This window comes from Nicotiana tomentosiformis, chromosome 12 (assembly GCF_000390325.3).
Source record: "Nicotiana tomentosiformis chromosome 12, ASM39032v3, whole genome shotgun sequence".
Lineage (NCBI taxonomy): Eukaryota > Viridiplantae > Streptophyta > Magnoliopsida > Solanales > Solanaceae > Nicotiana > Nicotiana tomentosiformis.
In genome coordinates, this window is record NC_090823.1 from 117409671 (window position 1) to 117425787 (window position 16117).

The 16117-nt window shown below is 37.3% G+C and overlaps 3 protein-coding genes across 3 annotated transcripts; 2 read left to right on the forward strand and 1 right to left on the reverse strand.

The window, feature by feature from the left end:
- Positions 1-2709: 2709 nt before the first annotated feature.
- LOC138903275 (secreted RxLR effector protein 161-like) lies at positions 2710-3249 on the reverse strand. Its single transcript, XM_070191217.1, has one exon. The coding sequence runs from the start codon at positions 3247-3249 to the stop codon at positions 2710-2712; it is 540 nt and encodes a 179-aa protein (XP_070047318.1).
- An 8360-nt stretch (positions 3250-11609) lies between these two features.
- On the forward strand, positions 11610-12508 carry LOC138903276 (secreted RxLR effector protein 78-like). Its single transcript, XM_070191218.1, has 3 exons — positions 11610-11665; positions 11736-11802; positions 12161-12508. Exons 1-3 carry the CDS (start codon positions 11610-11612, stop codon positions 12506-12508), a joined length of 471 nt encoding a protein of 156 aa, XP_070047319.1.
- Positions 12509-14796: 2288 nt separating this feature from the next.
- Positions 14797-15734, forward strand: LOC104095189 (mitochondrial import inner membrane translocase subunit TIM23-2-like). The gene has a single exon (XM_009601243.4). It carries the CDS (start codon positions 14918-14920, stop codon positions 15473-15475), a length of 558 nt encoding a protein of 185 aa, XP_009599538.1. The 5' UTR covers positions 14797-14917; the 3' UTR covers positions 15476-15734.
- Positions 15735-16117: the final 383 nt, after the last annotated feature.

A 16117-nucleotide genomic window follows, 5' to 3' on the forward strand; every position in this document is an offset into this window, starting at 1 on the left:
CCCAATGATTCTGGGATTGACAATGCTGGAGGTGACATTAGCAATGCTGGGCATCGCCACCTCCTGAAAATACATATGTTGCTCCTTTGCCATATTCACAGGAAATTGAACGAGTGCCTGAAGATTATTTATGTCCCTTGCTTCCCTCAACCTCCTATGAAATGTTCTCTCAGGTTCGGGGTCAAAGCCTTGAAGTCTGTCCTGGCTTCTAACCCTTCGCATTCAATCAAGGTTCCTAAGAACAGATCAATAATGAAGTAACGTTACACTTGATAAAATAAATAATTATAGCTAAAACTAGAAAGTAGTCAATATTCAAGTCCTCGGCAATGGCGCCAAAAACTTATTTCTCCAAAATGCATACGCAAGTATACGTTGTCGTACAAGTAATAAGATGATAAGTCGAGTGTCAAACCCACAGAGACTTGTATTAACTACCCACTAAATTCACCAAGATTGTTATTCGGTCGAGTCAATCCAAGTTCAAAAGTGTGATTATACTAAATAATAATTCTAACTAGTAACTAAATTATCAAGCAGCAAAATGGTTATTGTGTATTCAGTAGAGACAAATATGTCAGGGTTATGATCGATTCACCAATCCTATTGTGTTATAGTTAACTCTCTCTTTTATACAATTCATTCATTGTTGCTAATTAATCGAACACTTGCTCTCGTAGCCTTCTCCCGAAGTACTACTCGCCTATTTAAAGTAGATCAATGCCTATATTCCTATGAAATCAATATGTTAAGAATGCATTAAGATTACGATATTTAATTAAGCACGGTGACTAAGTATATTCCTATCCTAATCACAAATCCCTCCCCCCTCTCAGAGTTAAGATCGTGCTCTCTTTAATTCTTCTCTAATCTAAACATAGCTTTCCCAAGCATAGCATAGATATTAAATAGAACCTAACTGTTAGCCAGACAATTAAGCAATTAATCACATAATTGAAGAAAGAACCATATGTTGGTGAATTGTAATTAAGATTAAGTCAATGTTGAACAACAATATTCATGGCTAAATCACAACCCCAGAACTATGGGTTTTAGCCACTCATGATAGTATCAAACAATTTCACAAGTGTTGGATAATTGAAAATATTAAGAAAATATAAAGAAAAACTGAGATATCCTCGCTCATGAATGTTTCTCGTGTGTATTTTTCCTTCAGAGTGGCGTCTCCTCTCCAAAAATAAGCTTAGTCTTGCTTTTATTCGCATTGGGTAGGTCTAGGGCCGAAATAACCTTGTCCCGAACAAAGTGAAAGAAATTTCCGTCACCAGCGTCTAGGGTAGCGTGGGGTGCTGGCGCTGGCATTTTAAACATTCTGTCCACAGTGCCACATGTGGCGTGGGGCGCTGGAATTCTACATTTCCCATGTTTCCTCCGTTTTGGCTCTAATCTCGCACCTTTCACCCCAATTGCTTTCGGATAATTCCTACACATAAAAACACCACGAATTAATATAAATCAATACATTTTACATCCAAAATCCACAAAACACGAGTAAAACATGAGGCGATATACATATAAATATATATACTTTAAGCTAAATATCAATTGTCCAAACACAATTTGCTTGCAAAAAGTAGTACTCAATGAATTGGCGAAACACGAACTGCTACTTTGCAAAAGTACTTTTTTGAATCACTTTTAAACAAAAATACTTTAAAAAATAAGCAACTTTTTGCAGCTTAGCCAAATGGACTCTTTACCTTATGCCCCTGGTTGGAGTTGAAGGCATTTATCATTTAAGCCAACCTTACGCAATAATCATCTTATTTTAATTTGCCAAGGATGTATTTCTTTTTATTGTGATCATCTTATGCTGTAGTTTTGCTTACAATGGACAAGATTACTGGTTATATACATAGTAACTAATTATATATGTATTATGTATATGAAAGAGTTGTGATGGTTCTGTGCTGCTAAACTCAATAAGAAACATCAAAGCAGAGAAAGATGAGCTTCCTAACATCTCATTGCACGCATTCTATGTTATATATCGACGTTGTTAAGAAGCAAATCAAAGATTTGTGCCCTGGAGTTGTCTCTTGTGCTGGTATTTTGGCACTCGCTGCTCGGGATGCTGTTGCACTTGTAAGTTCTATATATCTATAGCTAAACTATTCACTGTTAATTGCTAAAATCAGTGCTAATCTGCACTTGAAGCCTCAAGCTCAACAAGTCCTTCAATGGAGGAAGCTTCTAGAGAGGAGAAGAAGAAGAGAACATTTTCAGAGACAAATGAAATCTTTTTTTTTCATTAGGTACTGTGCAGGTAGTTATATACTAGACTCCCACTAACCGACTAACTAATTAACTTAGCCAATAAGATGTTGCCACATCATTCTGACTAAATGACTAAACTAACAATTACTGCTAACTAACGATGAACTAATAGACTAACAACCAAACTAACAATACAAGTCATAATACGCCCCCTCAAGCTGGAGGGTGCAAAATATTTAGCACACCAAGCTTGCCTAGAAGAAACATGTGTTGAGCTTGACACAACCCTTTTGTGAGTAGATCAGCTAATTGGTCTCGAGTAATCACATAGACTGTCTTGACAACAACATCTTTGATCGTATCTCGAATGAACTGGCAGATAATATTTATATGCTTACTGCGTTCATGGAAGATAGGATTGGCTTTTATTTTCATAGCAGATTTGTTGTCACTGAAGACTCTAACAGGGACTTAAATGGCAACTCCCAGTTTCATAAACAGACCTAGCAACCAAGTCACCTCTACTACATCTGAAGCCATGCTTCTATACTCAGCCTCAGCAGAACTTCTGGACACTGTTTGTTGTTTCTTGGATTTCCAAGATATTAAGAATTCTTCAAATTTGATCGCATAACCTGTGACTGGCCTACATGTATTGGGGAATGCAGACCAGTCTGAATCATACCCGCAACTCAACTTAGTCGCAGCCCCAGCTTTCAGCCACACACCTTGACCTGGAGCATTCTTTAGGTATCTCACCACTCGAAGTGCAGCTTCACAATGTGACCTCTTAAGATGTTGCGTGAATTGACTCAACCTTTGGATTGTATAACTGATGTCTGTCCTTGTAATTGCAACATACATAAGCTTGCCAATCCGCTTTTGGTACATAGTAGGAACCTTCAATGCCATATCTCCCACAATGCCAGTGGCCTTGTCATACTCCACTGTGGTTAACTTCAGATTGATTTCTATAGGGGTGATTGCAGGTTTAGCTCCACTGAGGCCCATATCAGAGATTAGCTCAAGCGCATACTTCCTTTGTTTTGATGTAACACCAGCTTTGGACCTAAGAACCTCAATTCCCAAGAAGTATTTGAGTTCCCCAAATCTTTCGGCTTGAGTTTCTGATGAAGCACTTGCTTGTCTTCAGTGATCAAATCTGCATTACTACATGTAATGAGTAGATCGTCTACATAGACCAAAATAACCATTATGCCACCCTTCTTCTTCAAGGTGAACAAAGAATAGTCATGACTATACTGAGTAAAACCTACATCAAGCAATGCCTCTGTCAACTTGATGTTCCATTGCCTAGAGTCTTTCTTAAGCCCATATAGAGACTTAAGTAACCTGCAAACCTTCTGCTCCCCTATCTTCTTAAACCTTCAGGAAGTTCCATGTATACTTCTTCACAAAGACCACATTGCAAGAAAGCTTGGTACACATCCATTGGTATAAAGACCAACCTCTGGATACTGCTAGTGCCATCACTGATCTTACTATGACCATCTTGGCCACATGAGAGAAGGTGTCATGATAATCAAGACCCTCTTGCTTACTGTACCCCTTGGCAACCAATCTAGCCTTGAATCTTTCAACTTCTCCATTGGCATGATACTTGATCTTATATACCCATTTTGGGCCCACAGTATTCTTTCATGCAGGTAGATGAATAATTTTTCAGGTGTGATTATCCTCTAGAGCTTGGATTTCCTGTTGCATAGCTTAAATCTATCAAGTATCTTTGGTTGCTTGCTTGAAAGTTCGTGGTTCCATCAAGGTGGAAAATTTGGACAGGTTGCTATAGTAAGTTGGAGTGACATTATTATAGGAGAGATAATTTGCCAAAGGATATTTGCTTGAAGCTTTTCTTGATTTATGTAATCTTTCAACCAAATAGGCTCTTTGGACTCCCTAGCAGACCTTCTGACATGTGCATGTGGTGTTGTTGTTTCTACTGCTTGTGAGGTATTCTCCTGTGTAGGCATTTCTTGTGTTATCTCTTCTTGTAATGTTGTGGCATGTCCCTGATCATCACCGTCAGTGACTGATTCTACATATTCAAGGTTATCAACTATATCATGAGTATCAACACTTGTGTAAGTTGTTGTGTGAGGTGTCTGTAGTTCTTGATCTTGTACATTATCAGGCATGTCAGGGAACAAAGAATGATCAGTGTCCAAATTTCCAGCAAAAGGAAATTCTGATTTCTTAGAAATTACATCCCTACTTACAAAGAGTTGCTTGCTATCCAATTCCATCAACATATAGCCCTTTTGTCTCTCGGAATAACCCATAAGAACTGCAGGTCTAGCTCTTACAACAAATTTATCACCTCTAGGTATAGTAGTTTCATAACATAAACATCTGATTACTTTCAAGTATTTCAGAGATGGAGATTTAGAGTATAGCATTTCATAGGGACTCTTTCCTTGATGGCTACAAATGACAACCTATTGATCAAGTACACAACAGTTGTGACACAAATGCCCCAGTACTTAATAGGCATTTTGGACTGAAATTTTAAAGCTCTTGCTACCTCTAGTATATGCCTATATTTCTTCTCCACAACACCATTCTGTTGTGCAGTGTGTGTGCAACTACTCTGATATATCACACCAAGATCTTTCAAGAGTGCTTTACACTGAGAATTAAAAAAATTTGTTCCACTATCAAATCTTATTATCTTCACCGTAGTTCCAAACTGGTTATTTATCATCAGGAGAAAGTTCTTAATAGCAACAATGACTTCTGATTTAAGCTGTAATAAATGAATCCATGTGTAACAACTGAAACCATCCACAATAGTCAAGAAGTAACATTTCTTATCAAAAGTGGCAACCTTATAAGGTCCCCAAAGGTCCATATCAACAAGAACAAAGGGAGAATCAGTTCTGGAGTTGCTAGTAGGAAACACTAGTCTAGTTTGCTTAGCTAGTGGGCAAACATGACACTTATTCAATAATTTACTATTTACATCACTCTCTAAATTCATGCTCTTCATAGCAGTTGGTAAAGGATGTCTAAGCCTCATATGCTATAGTTGCAGACTTCTCCATTCACTGCAGTAACCAACCTTTGTGTTTTGATCTTATTTCTGTCAATTGCTTCTTTCACTATGTACAGTCCATCATTCTCCTTAACAATCCCCTTTACCCTGCCACTGTAAAGGTCCTAAAATAAAATAAAGTCAGGGAATAAATTGATTGAACATGAGAGTTCCCTGGTTAACTTGGACACTGACAACAAATTGAATTTGAAGTTAGGTATAAACAATACATTGATTATGGACTCAGTTCCAAATAGGTAGGATTCACCAACACATGAAATTGTAACCTTATCTCATGTGGGAAGATGTATATTATCCTTAGAAACCTTCTGAGTATGATGTGTATGATGAACACTGCTATGTGATGTGTATGATGAATGCAAAACACACACTTAAATTATGCTCGCTAATCAAAGATAGTATAGTATAGTATCGTATCCACAGGGATTGGATTTAAACAACATTCTCGTAGTTTCTAGCTTGATTGCTATCCATGTGGATCAACAGTTGAGATTTATATGATTTACTAATTAAAATTAACTAAGAATCTAAAGCTATTGACTAGTGACTATCGAGAAAAGGAATAAGAAAATAACGTTATCAGTGGAGAAAGTAGGGTTTTGATATGATATGTGCAAGATAATTGTTCGGGATCTGAATCTAGTATTCACTTCTAATGTTCAAGTGAGTCTCGAATTCACTCAATTATTGGTTCAAACGTTCAGCATAAACTCCTCTCTCGATTAAGCCTTAACCTCATGAGACGAACCAAATTAAGCACTGTGAAGATATGCAAGAATGCATAGTGGATTGGTCTTTAGGAAAACCTCTTTCGATTATTATCTTAACTAGGTTTAATCAATGATTCAACTAGCCTCTTTTGATTACTTAGAAGAATCTATGAACTCAACCAACAATATGATGCAAAGATATCACAAGTTGTGCCTCTCTCGATTACATGGACTAGTGAATATAGATGCAACAATTAAATCTTTCAAAATGATTCAAATACATAAAACTAGAGTTATAATCTACAAACAATCATCAATACACCAAATCCATCAAACCCTAAAGAGAACTACTCCATAAACATGGAGAAATTCATCACATATATAATTAAAGTATAGGAAAACATAGATTCGATCCAAACTCGGGTCTTGAGTGAGGAAGGAATGATGAAATCCTTGTGCTTGTGTTCTTCCAACTCATCCTTAGCTTCCTTAGGTCGAAAGTATGTCAAAAGTCCTCTCAAAATCGTGTTTCTAGTGTATTTATACCAAGTAGGAATAAACCCGGATGAAACTACCCTCTTTGAGCCAAAGTGGAAAAACCTACAAACGTTTTACACTTCATGCGTCGCACTTCGCTAGGCAGGGTGCGTAGCATTAGTTCAATTTGCTCGATTGTAAGCTCTCTCAACTTAGATTGTCTGACAAAATTTTGTGCTGATGCTACGCACCATGCCACGCACTATGCCTAGCATTAGTGTATTTTTCTGTCAGACCCAAAAACTTCAAGTCTCTGAACTTCTCAAACTTCTGACGAAATTTTGTACTAATGCCACGCTTAATGCCACGCCTTATGCGACACCCTAGTACTTTTTTGCTCTATCCCTTGCTCTTTCTTCCAACATTCGTATGCAACGCCAGTCTACAAGCCCGGACGCGATCCCGGTTTAATTCCTTGGCCTTTACTCAGACTTTAAAGCTCCAATTATTTGATTTAGCTCCAAAACATCTTCTTAACTCCGCATCATCTCCTACAAAGCATAAAATACATAATAAGCATAAATCACGATTATTTAAGCTCAACTCCAAGTAAAATATAGTGATTAGAGTACAAACTATGACTAAAATACGAGTTTCTAGCCTACCATCAGTGTAGCACTAGAATCAAGGATCCATTCATTTGTAAAACTACTAGTCATCAAGCAAGTAGCAATACCTGCCATATTAGCTGGGGCATCAGTAGTGTCTTTGCTTAGCAATCCTAGGATCTGTTTGTATTGCTCATCAGTAAAATAGGGTCTTTTTCCAGCCAGAGTAGTCTGTAAATCAGTAGCTGGAGAACTTTGGCACTGAACATCAGCACTTCCAGCATTTCCACAAATATTATTCACAACATTGATAGATTGTTGATTTCCAAACTATCCTCCAAAATTGCCATTACCTCGACGAAACTGTCCACCAGTGTTGCTATTGTTAAACTTCTTCTTCTCTTTAAAATCTTCAGGATATCCTATGATTTTGTAGCAGTTGTTCTTTGTGTGACCTCTAAGTCCACAATGCTCACATTGCATAAAAGATTTCTTTCCCCTGTAACCTTGACTCCTGCCAGCTTACATGGCCATTGGATCACCTTTTTGACTCAAAGAGCTCAAGCAAGAAGAGGAATGTTGAGACTCATCTTCAATTACCATAGCATATGCCTGATTAAGAGAAGACTCATTGTATTTCAACAAATTTTGTCTCCTAGTTTGATCATAAGAGTCATTCAAGCCACTGAGAAATTGTAAAAACCTTTGTTGTTGTAGGTGTTCAGTATATTCTCTCAAATTAGAAGCAGGCACCATGGCATCATACTCATTCCACAAACCTTTCAATTTAGTGAAGTAAGTAGAGACAAAATCTGTACCTTGAGATAGAGTAGCAATAACTCTGTGAATTTGAAAGATCCTCATGCGATTGACCTTACCAAATCATTCTCTTAGATCTTCCTAGACCAAATGAGCATTTGAAGCATATGCAATCCCACTAAGGAGTTTTGTTGATACTGTGTTCATAAGCCACGGGAGAACAATTGCATTATACATTTCCCATTGTTCATGCAACTCTGTCTCACATGACTCCTTTGTGCAAGTGTCAGTCACAAACCTTAGCTTTCTCTTCCCCAATAGAGCGATCTTCATCGTCTTGATCCAAAGGCCACAATTCTTAGATCCTGTTAGCTTCACAGGGATTAGAACAACGCCGGGAGTGTCCGATGGACCAAGGTATAGTGGATGCGTAAAGGGAATTGTTGTTTCTGCCATTGAAGGGCTCAAATTCAAAAAAAAATCATTCAGTAAATGAATGATCGATAAACTCGAGGCTGCTGTAAATCATACCGATTAATTTGTGCGAATTATCAATATCTCCCGCTCTGATACCATGCTAAAATCAGTGTTAATCTGTACTTGAAGCCTCAAGCTCGACAAGTCCTTCAATGGAGGAAGCTTCTAGAGAGTGGTAATGGACAAGAAATTATGCTAGACTGCAGATTTACTAGATGATGACCCTGGCTATACTTCAATTTATTATTTCTTGTTAAAATATTTATTTAACAGGTTCGGGCCGTTCACGAATAATATTAATTGGTGCTAGTATGTTTGAGCTCTGTTAGTCACTAGGTATACATTCTCCAGTTTTTTTGTCCTCACAAAACAAATATTTAACAATATTTTCTCGATTTTTTTAACCAGTTGTATACGTTCTTTTGAATTATTTCTCATAATTAAGAAATCACGAATTTCCAACCGTGACAAACCAAAATTTGTAGTTACAACTATTTGTTTTTGTTTTCAAAAAAATTTCAATGTGATGTCATGTAGTCCCTTCTACTATATTATTTGAGATTACAACAAAAAGCCAATATTCTTAATGAATAAAATTCAAGTTTTCCACTTGACCAACCAAAAAGAAAACAATTCTAGTAATTTGGATAAGCACAAATAAAGATGAATCTCAAGACTTTCAATCGAACAATGGAAAATATTTCCCAAACAAGAAATATAAAATTCTGAACTATATCTCCGTATAAGAAACGACCCTTCCCCGGACCCGACGTATAGCGGGAGCTTAGTGCACCGAGTTGTCCTTTTTTACTTAAATATTGAAAAATAAATTAAATAATTACATATTTTCTAAAAAATCATTTTCAACAAAATATTTTCCGTGAGAACATTTACTTTCATGCCCAACACAAACCCATATAGATTTGCTCCTTCTAACCCTATTCTTATTATTACCATTAACATGATCAAATCGAGCCTCGTAACATCACTCTGTCATCATCATATTCGTTTGGCGAATTTAGGTTCTGACACCAATTTAAAGATACTCTTAATATGATGGGGTGATTGACACAAAAGGGACTTTTTGGGGGTGGTCTTAGCGAAATGTCCCAAAATTGGCAGTATTTAAAAAATGACCCCGAAATCGCACAAGCTCTTTATGTATTTTTCTACCAGATTTAATTGTTCATTGAAGTCTATTGAATTGTCACTCTATTGCTCTTCAGGATTTCTGTACCAATCCGGTAGAGTTGATGCTATTATTAATCTATCTATCTGTTAAGTTGTTCATTAAAGTCCACCGGATTGTCATACTTCTGCTCTTTAGGGATATTTCTCTACCGGATCGGTAGAGTTGATACTATATTTTGTCTACCTATCTGTTAAGTTATTCATAGAAGTCTGCCGGATTGACATACTTTTTTTGGGTTGTTTTAACAAAGTGTTCTTCAAATTTGCGATTTCAATTTCGATCAAAAAACCTCAAATCTGCTCCAAATGATCTCAACTTTGAAACAAAGCTTTTAAATACCAACAAGAACAATCATCAATTTAGTCGAATAACACAAAATTTTAAAAAAAAATCAACACTTTCTAAGGTCCAACAATGGAGTTTTGAGATTTTTACGGTAAATCACCAAAAAGTTGTGTTTGGACTAATAGTTTAAGCATAAAGTATTAACATTTAAATAATTTTAACAATAATCGATCATTAACTTTTATTTTTTACCATCAAACAAGAATTTTCAGCTTTAAAAATTAAAGAGCTATGATGTTCAAGTAAAAAGGGAGGATGTTTTGCTAAGATCATAAAAATTTGGGACATTTCGCCAAGACCATCCCCTTTGGGGGTCACACCGTGCTAATTTATAAATATGGTGTGATATTATTCTCTTTAAGCTATGCCACGTGACTTTTCCAAAAGCCTGACACTATTAATAAATCCATACAATTTATATGTGAATTTATATTTATTTTTTGTTCGCAGAATCAACCGTTTGACCCATACCAAAAGCGATGGTGTACTCTATACTCTCTACTCTCTAGTTAATTCTCCTCTTGGAGCACGTTAGTGGTGAAACTTATCGTACGCCTATGCCGAAAATGGCTAGGGGCAAGACGAAAGAATCTGCGAACAAAATTCAATTATCAGAATTGAAGATAGCAAAGGTGAATTGTAGAGCAATTGAGAAGCCTGAGCTAGTGGAAAATCGATTGGGAACAGGGTCTATTCAATTGTCAACTAGGATTCCAAACCACAACGATGGGGGCACGCATACTCCGCCCAAAAAGGGCAATGAAGCTATAAGTGATTTACCAGGGAATGATGACACTATAGGGATAATAACTTCTGTATCGGGGATAACTAAGCTTATCTCAACAACAAGGGTTGCGAATAGCGGAGACCGTGGAATTGTAATGTAATTAAAGGAAACTCAAAGCCCTAGGTCTGAGTCTGGAAGAGCTATTCCGTATATGTTTCAACAAGAGACCCCTACTAAAGAGATAATGAAGATTGATCAGATTGATGCTACCAAATGTGTCCCTACTTGGGCCAATATTGTCACCGGGATTAAGCTGGCCTCTAGGGGAATGAAACTGGACTTCATAGTTCTGCTGATACAAGAAGGGGAGATAATTGTGGAATTGGACCAAGAGGAGATTGAAGAAGAAAATAAGAAGTGGGAGCAGGCTATTATCTTGTATGTCATTAGCATCTCACCAACAGTTGGTGTTGTTGAGAGATTCCTTTCCCCTCAATGGTGGTTCTCTCAAAAACCACGAATCTATTATACTATTTTGTGATCTCTTTCAGCTGCTACGAGGAAAGGAATGAGGTATTGTTCTCTAGTCCACAAACAATTAACAATAGGCCTATGATAATGAAGCCATGGAGTTCTGAATTTAATTTCTATGATGAAGTGCTACGAACTGTGCCATTATGGGTGAAATTTCCCAATTTTCCACTTAATTATTGGGGAATACGGACTCTTAGTCGTATTAGTAGTGGCCAAGGCAAACCACTTTTTGCAGATGAGTGTACTACTTCAGTCGCTCGTATCTCATTTGCTCGAATGTTAATCGAGGTAGACATTACAGGACCCTTGCCAAAAAAGGTGAAGATGAAGGATCCTAGAGGAAAGATATTTGAGCAGGAGATAGTTTATGATTGAGAACTAGAATATTGCTCAACATGTCTAACCATTGGGCATGATCGTAAGCGATTGATTGAAAGGAAGACTCAACCTAAGCTAGATAAAGGAAAGAATGACATCACCAAATAGGTTTGGCAAAGGAGCGAATCAGTGGCAGATATTCGAAAGGTGATACATGTTCAGCAATAGGGTATACAAAAAAGCAATAGAAATCAGCATAAGTGGTGGTTTTTTATAGGAGTCTTCTGGGCACATCTACTGAAGCTTTACCCGCAATTAACCTTACAGTTATTCAAGATGGGGCTGTACTTAACAAAAATCAGCAGAAGTAGTTAATCAGTCTGGTTAGCAGTATTGATGATACGACGGCCCCGGGGTGTGATGGGCTTAATGCATATTTCTTCAAGAAAGCATGGCCATTTATATGTGATGAAGTTACACATGTCGTTCTTCACTTTTTTGATACAAATGAGATGTTTCAGCCCATAAACTGCACATCAGTGACATTAATTCCCAAGGTCAAGAAACCTTCAACTGTCAAGGACTGTAGACCTATATCTTGCTGCACGACAATATACAAAATCTTCTCTAAAATCCTAACAAGAAGACTACAGGGAGTTATGGATGATCTTGTTGATAACTGCCAATCAACTTTTGTCCCAGGGAGAGTCATTACATACAATATTATTATGGGGGCATGAACTAGTTAAAGGGTATGGAAGAAAGGGTTTATCACCTAGATGTAGGATGGAGTTAGACATGCAAAAGGCATATGATTCCTTGGAGTGGGTGTTCATAGAACAAATACTTATTGGGTTGGCTTTTCCTGATAGATTTGTTAAATGGATCATGAGTTGTCTAAAGATAGTGTCTCACTCTATTCTTGTAAATGGGAGGCCGACTACACCATTTGATGCCAAGAAAGGCCTGAGGCAAGGGGATCCATTATTCCCTTTCTTGTTTGTACTAGCGATGGAATATTTAACTAAAGTGCTGAAAACCCTAAGATAAAAACCAGATTTTAACTACCATCCTAGATGAAGCAAAATGTAGATAGTGCAATTGGGCTTTTTGCTGATGACCTTCTGATGTTTTACAGGGGTGATGTGATATCAGTCAAACTGATGTATGACTGTTTCTAACAGTTTTCATTGGCTTCAGGATTGATTGTTAACCAGGCCAAAAACTCAATCTTGTTTGCATGGGTGCCCGAGGATATGCAGATAGAGATTCTTAGCTTGCTGGGCTTTTCTAAAGGAGCACTTCCGTCAGATACTTAGGGGTGCCATTAAGTTGCAAAAGATTGACAGTAATGCAATGTCAGCCTTTGCTTGACAAGATGGTTGGAAGGATTACCTCATGGACTGCAAAATACTTGTCTTATGCAGGGAGAAGTCAGCTTATTAAAAGTGTTTTGTTCTCTATACAGACTTTCTGGTCATAAATTTTTGTATTGCCTGAGAAGATTATTACATTGGTTGAGACTGTATGTAGGAAGTTTTTGTGGACAGGTAGAAATGACTTGAGCAAGAAAGCTTTATTGTCTTGGGACAAAGTATGTTTACCTAAGTCTTCTGGTGGACTAAATGTGATAGATATAACATTATGGAATAAAGCAACAATTTGTAAGCATTACTAGAATCTCTATAAGAAGAAAGATAGACTATGGATTCAATGGGTTACACACTTATTATATAAAAACAAAACCTGTTTGGGGAATATGTGCTAAACAAGCATCGTGGATGGTGAACAAAATCCTTAAAGCTAAAGAGTTCTTGGAGCAAGCAGGCGTTTCTTTTGATGAGCTAATGGAGATACAACAGTTCTCTATTAGGGAGGTGTATATAAAGCTAAGAGGGGAGTTTCAAAAGGTTCCACGGAAGAGACTAGTTTGTAATAATATGGGATGCCCAAAATGGATTTTTTTTCTTAGAATGGTGGCCCATGGAAGGTTGTATACCAAAGATAGACTGGTAAAATGGGGAGTGACGAGTAATATTATATGCTCTTTATGTGATATAGAAGCTTAATCTGTAATCCACTTACTCTTCAAGTGCTCATTTGTTGCTTCAATATGGAATCAATTGCTAAAAAGGCAGGGTGTGGATAGACAAGCAATGGGGTGGGTGGATGAGCAAGCATGGGCGGTCCATGAATGGTAAAAAAGGCAAGGCAGAGATCTATAGAATGCGTTTGGCTGGATGTGCATACTATGTCTGGAAAGAAAGGAACCAACGAATATTTCAAGATAGAAGGAGAGAAGATGCTACTCTGGTGAGACAGATTGTTCAAGATGTACATGTTCGAGGTGCAGGCAATAGAAGAATAGCAAGCCAATGAAACAGAATGAATTACTATCCTTAGTTTCTGCTAGTTATGAGTGTAGTAGTTATGACTTTTATAAATTTTGAAGCTTTGTAGTAGGGCAGATTGTAGAGTGGGGGCATTCCTACCTATCTTGAGGTTTTTTTTAGAATTGCTTGTAAATACTTTTTTTTTTCTGGTATATAAAATCTCTAAATACACCCCTCCCCCTCCCCCCCCCCACACAAAAAAAAAAAAACGATTGTGCTTAGCAAATTTAAAGAACTCGAAATAAGTATATTTAAAGGACTATTTTAAATTTGCCCCAAATATCATTATAACTTTAGTAGTACAATATTTTAGTATTTTCCTAGAAATCGTCGTTAGAGCACGTCACTCTATTTTAGGTCCTACGTACGAAAAACTAGGGGTGTTCATCGGTCGATACGGTATGATATTTAGATATTTCGGTTCGATATTCGATTTCTTAAAATACTATATCAATACCATACCGAATTTACCTAATTAAATTCGGTATAGTTCGATTTTTCTCCTTTCGGTTTCGGCTTATTCGGTTCGGTAATTTCGATTTATTCGGTTTGAACACTAACTAGTGCATAGAGTCATGGACTGTAATATTCTGAATTAAACTACTCAAAAGTACAAAACTAAAAACATTTTGTTGACAAAAGTTTTGTCCAAAACCAATAAATATCAACCCAGAAAGAGAAAACTGTAGATAAAGGAATAAATTTGATCATTAGAAATGTCTTGTTACTTGTTTAGAGTTAATCGATGAACTTAGAGAATAAAGAAAAGTAAAATTTTAAATTTTTTATATTTATGTTATAATTAATAATATGTGTATTATATAATATAATATATATTTCGGTACGATATCGTTATTTCGCTATTATCAAATATCATACTTAATATCAATTTTTTTTAAAACTTAAACCAATCAAAATTTTCGGTTTCACTAATAATTCGGTATTTACGCACGGCCATGCGAGAAACCTTGGTACCACTTCTCTCTTTCTATACGTGTACTCCAATTACTCAAATTCAACATTCCTAAACCCTAAACCCTAATCTTAGAAGCAAATCCGAACGGCCATGGCACATCACGCCGGTGACAACGACGGCGACGGCCAGAAACGGCGGCTCTATAACCCATACCAAGATCTCCAAGTCCCTATACAAAACCTTTACAAACTCCCCACTTCCCCTGAATTCCTCTTCCAAGAAGAATCTCTCGCACAACGCCGATCATGGGGAGAAAACCTAACGTACTTCACCGGCATCGGTTACCTCTCCGGTTCTGTCCTCGGCGCCGGTAAGGGATTCATCGAAGGCGTAAAAGCTTCCGAGCCAGGGGATACCTTAAAGCTCCGGGTTAACAGGATCTTAAACGGGTCGGGTCATACGGGAAGGAAATTCGGGAACCGTGTCGGAATAATTGGGCTGATTTATGCGGGTATGGAGAGTGGGATGGTGGCGATTAGGGATACGGATGACGTGATCAATAGCGTGGTGGCGGGTTTAGGGACTGGAGCTTTTTATAGGGCAGCGGCGGGGCTGAGGTCGGCGGCTGTTGCTGGGGTTATTGGTGGTGCTGTTGTAGGGCTCAGTGTTGCAGCGAAACAGGCCGTGAAACGATACGTACCTATCTGAGCTTTTGTGCTGGTTTAATTTTTGGGCCTTAATGTTAGTAGCTTTCAATTGTTACTGAAATTTTAGATCATACATTGAGAAATTGTTTTCAGGCTGAGCAGTAAGGTAATTATTTCATGAAAAGTTGCATGCTTTCTAGATGTATTTACATGTTTTTGAATAGATATTCTGAAATTAGGTATAAAAGACACTTGTATCGTATGATTAGCTACTGCATGCCATTAAATTGCACCTTGAATAGCAATAATGTTTTTAATGACGTTGGTGGTCGGACCAGCCTGCACACACTATTCCATCAGGGGTATCCTATGCGCAAAGACTTAGGCTAATTCTATGCCTAAAGACTTAGGTATGAATTAGCCTAAAGACTTAGTTAGATGGAAAAAAATTACCTAATATTTTTTCGCCTCTATTGGGATTTGAACTTGATACCCCACTGTTCTCCTTTCACTTTGTTGACTACGAGAGCCACACTTCGGGTGCTATAATTGTTTCATGCAAGTTGTATGCTTTCTAGAGGTGTTTTCGTATCTTTTGAACATATACTCTGAAATTATGTTCAAAAGAGACTTGGTATGAATTTTACAAAACAGAGACTTGCTAGTGAATATATATAGCACCTTCCAATGGTTGTTTCCGTAT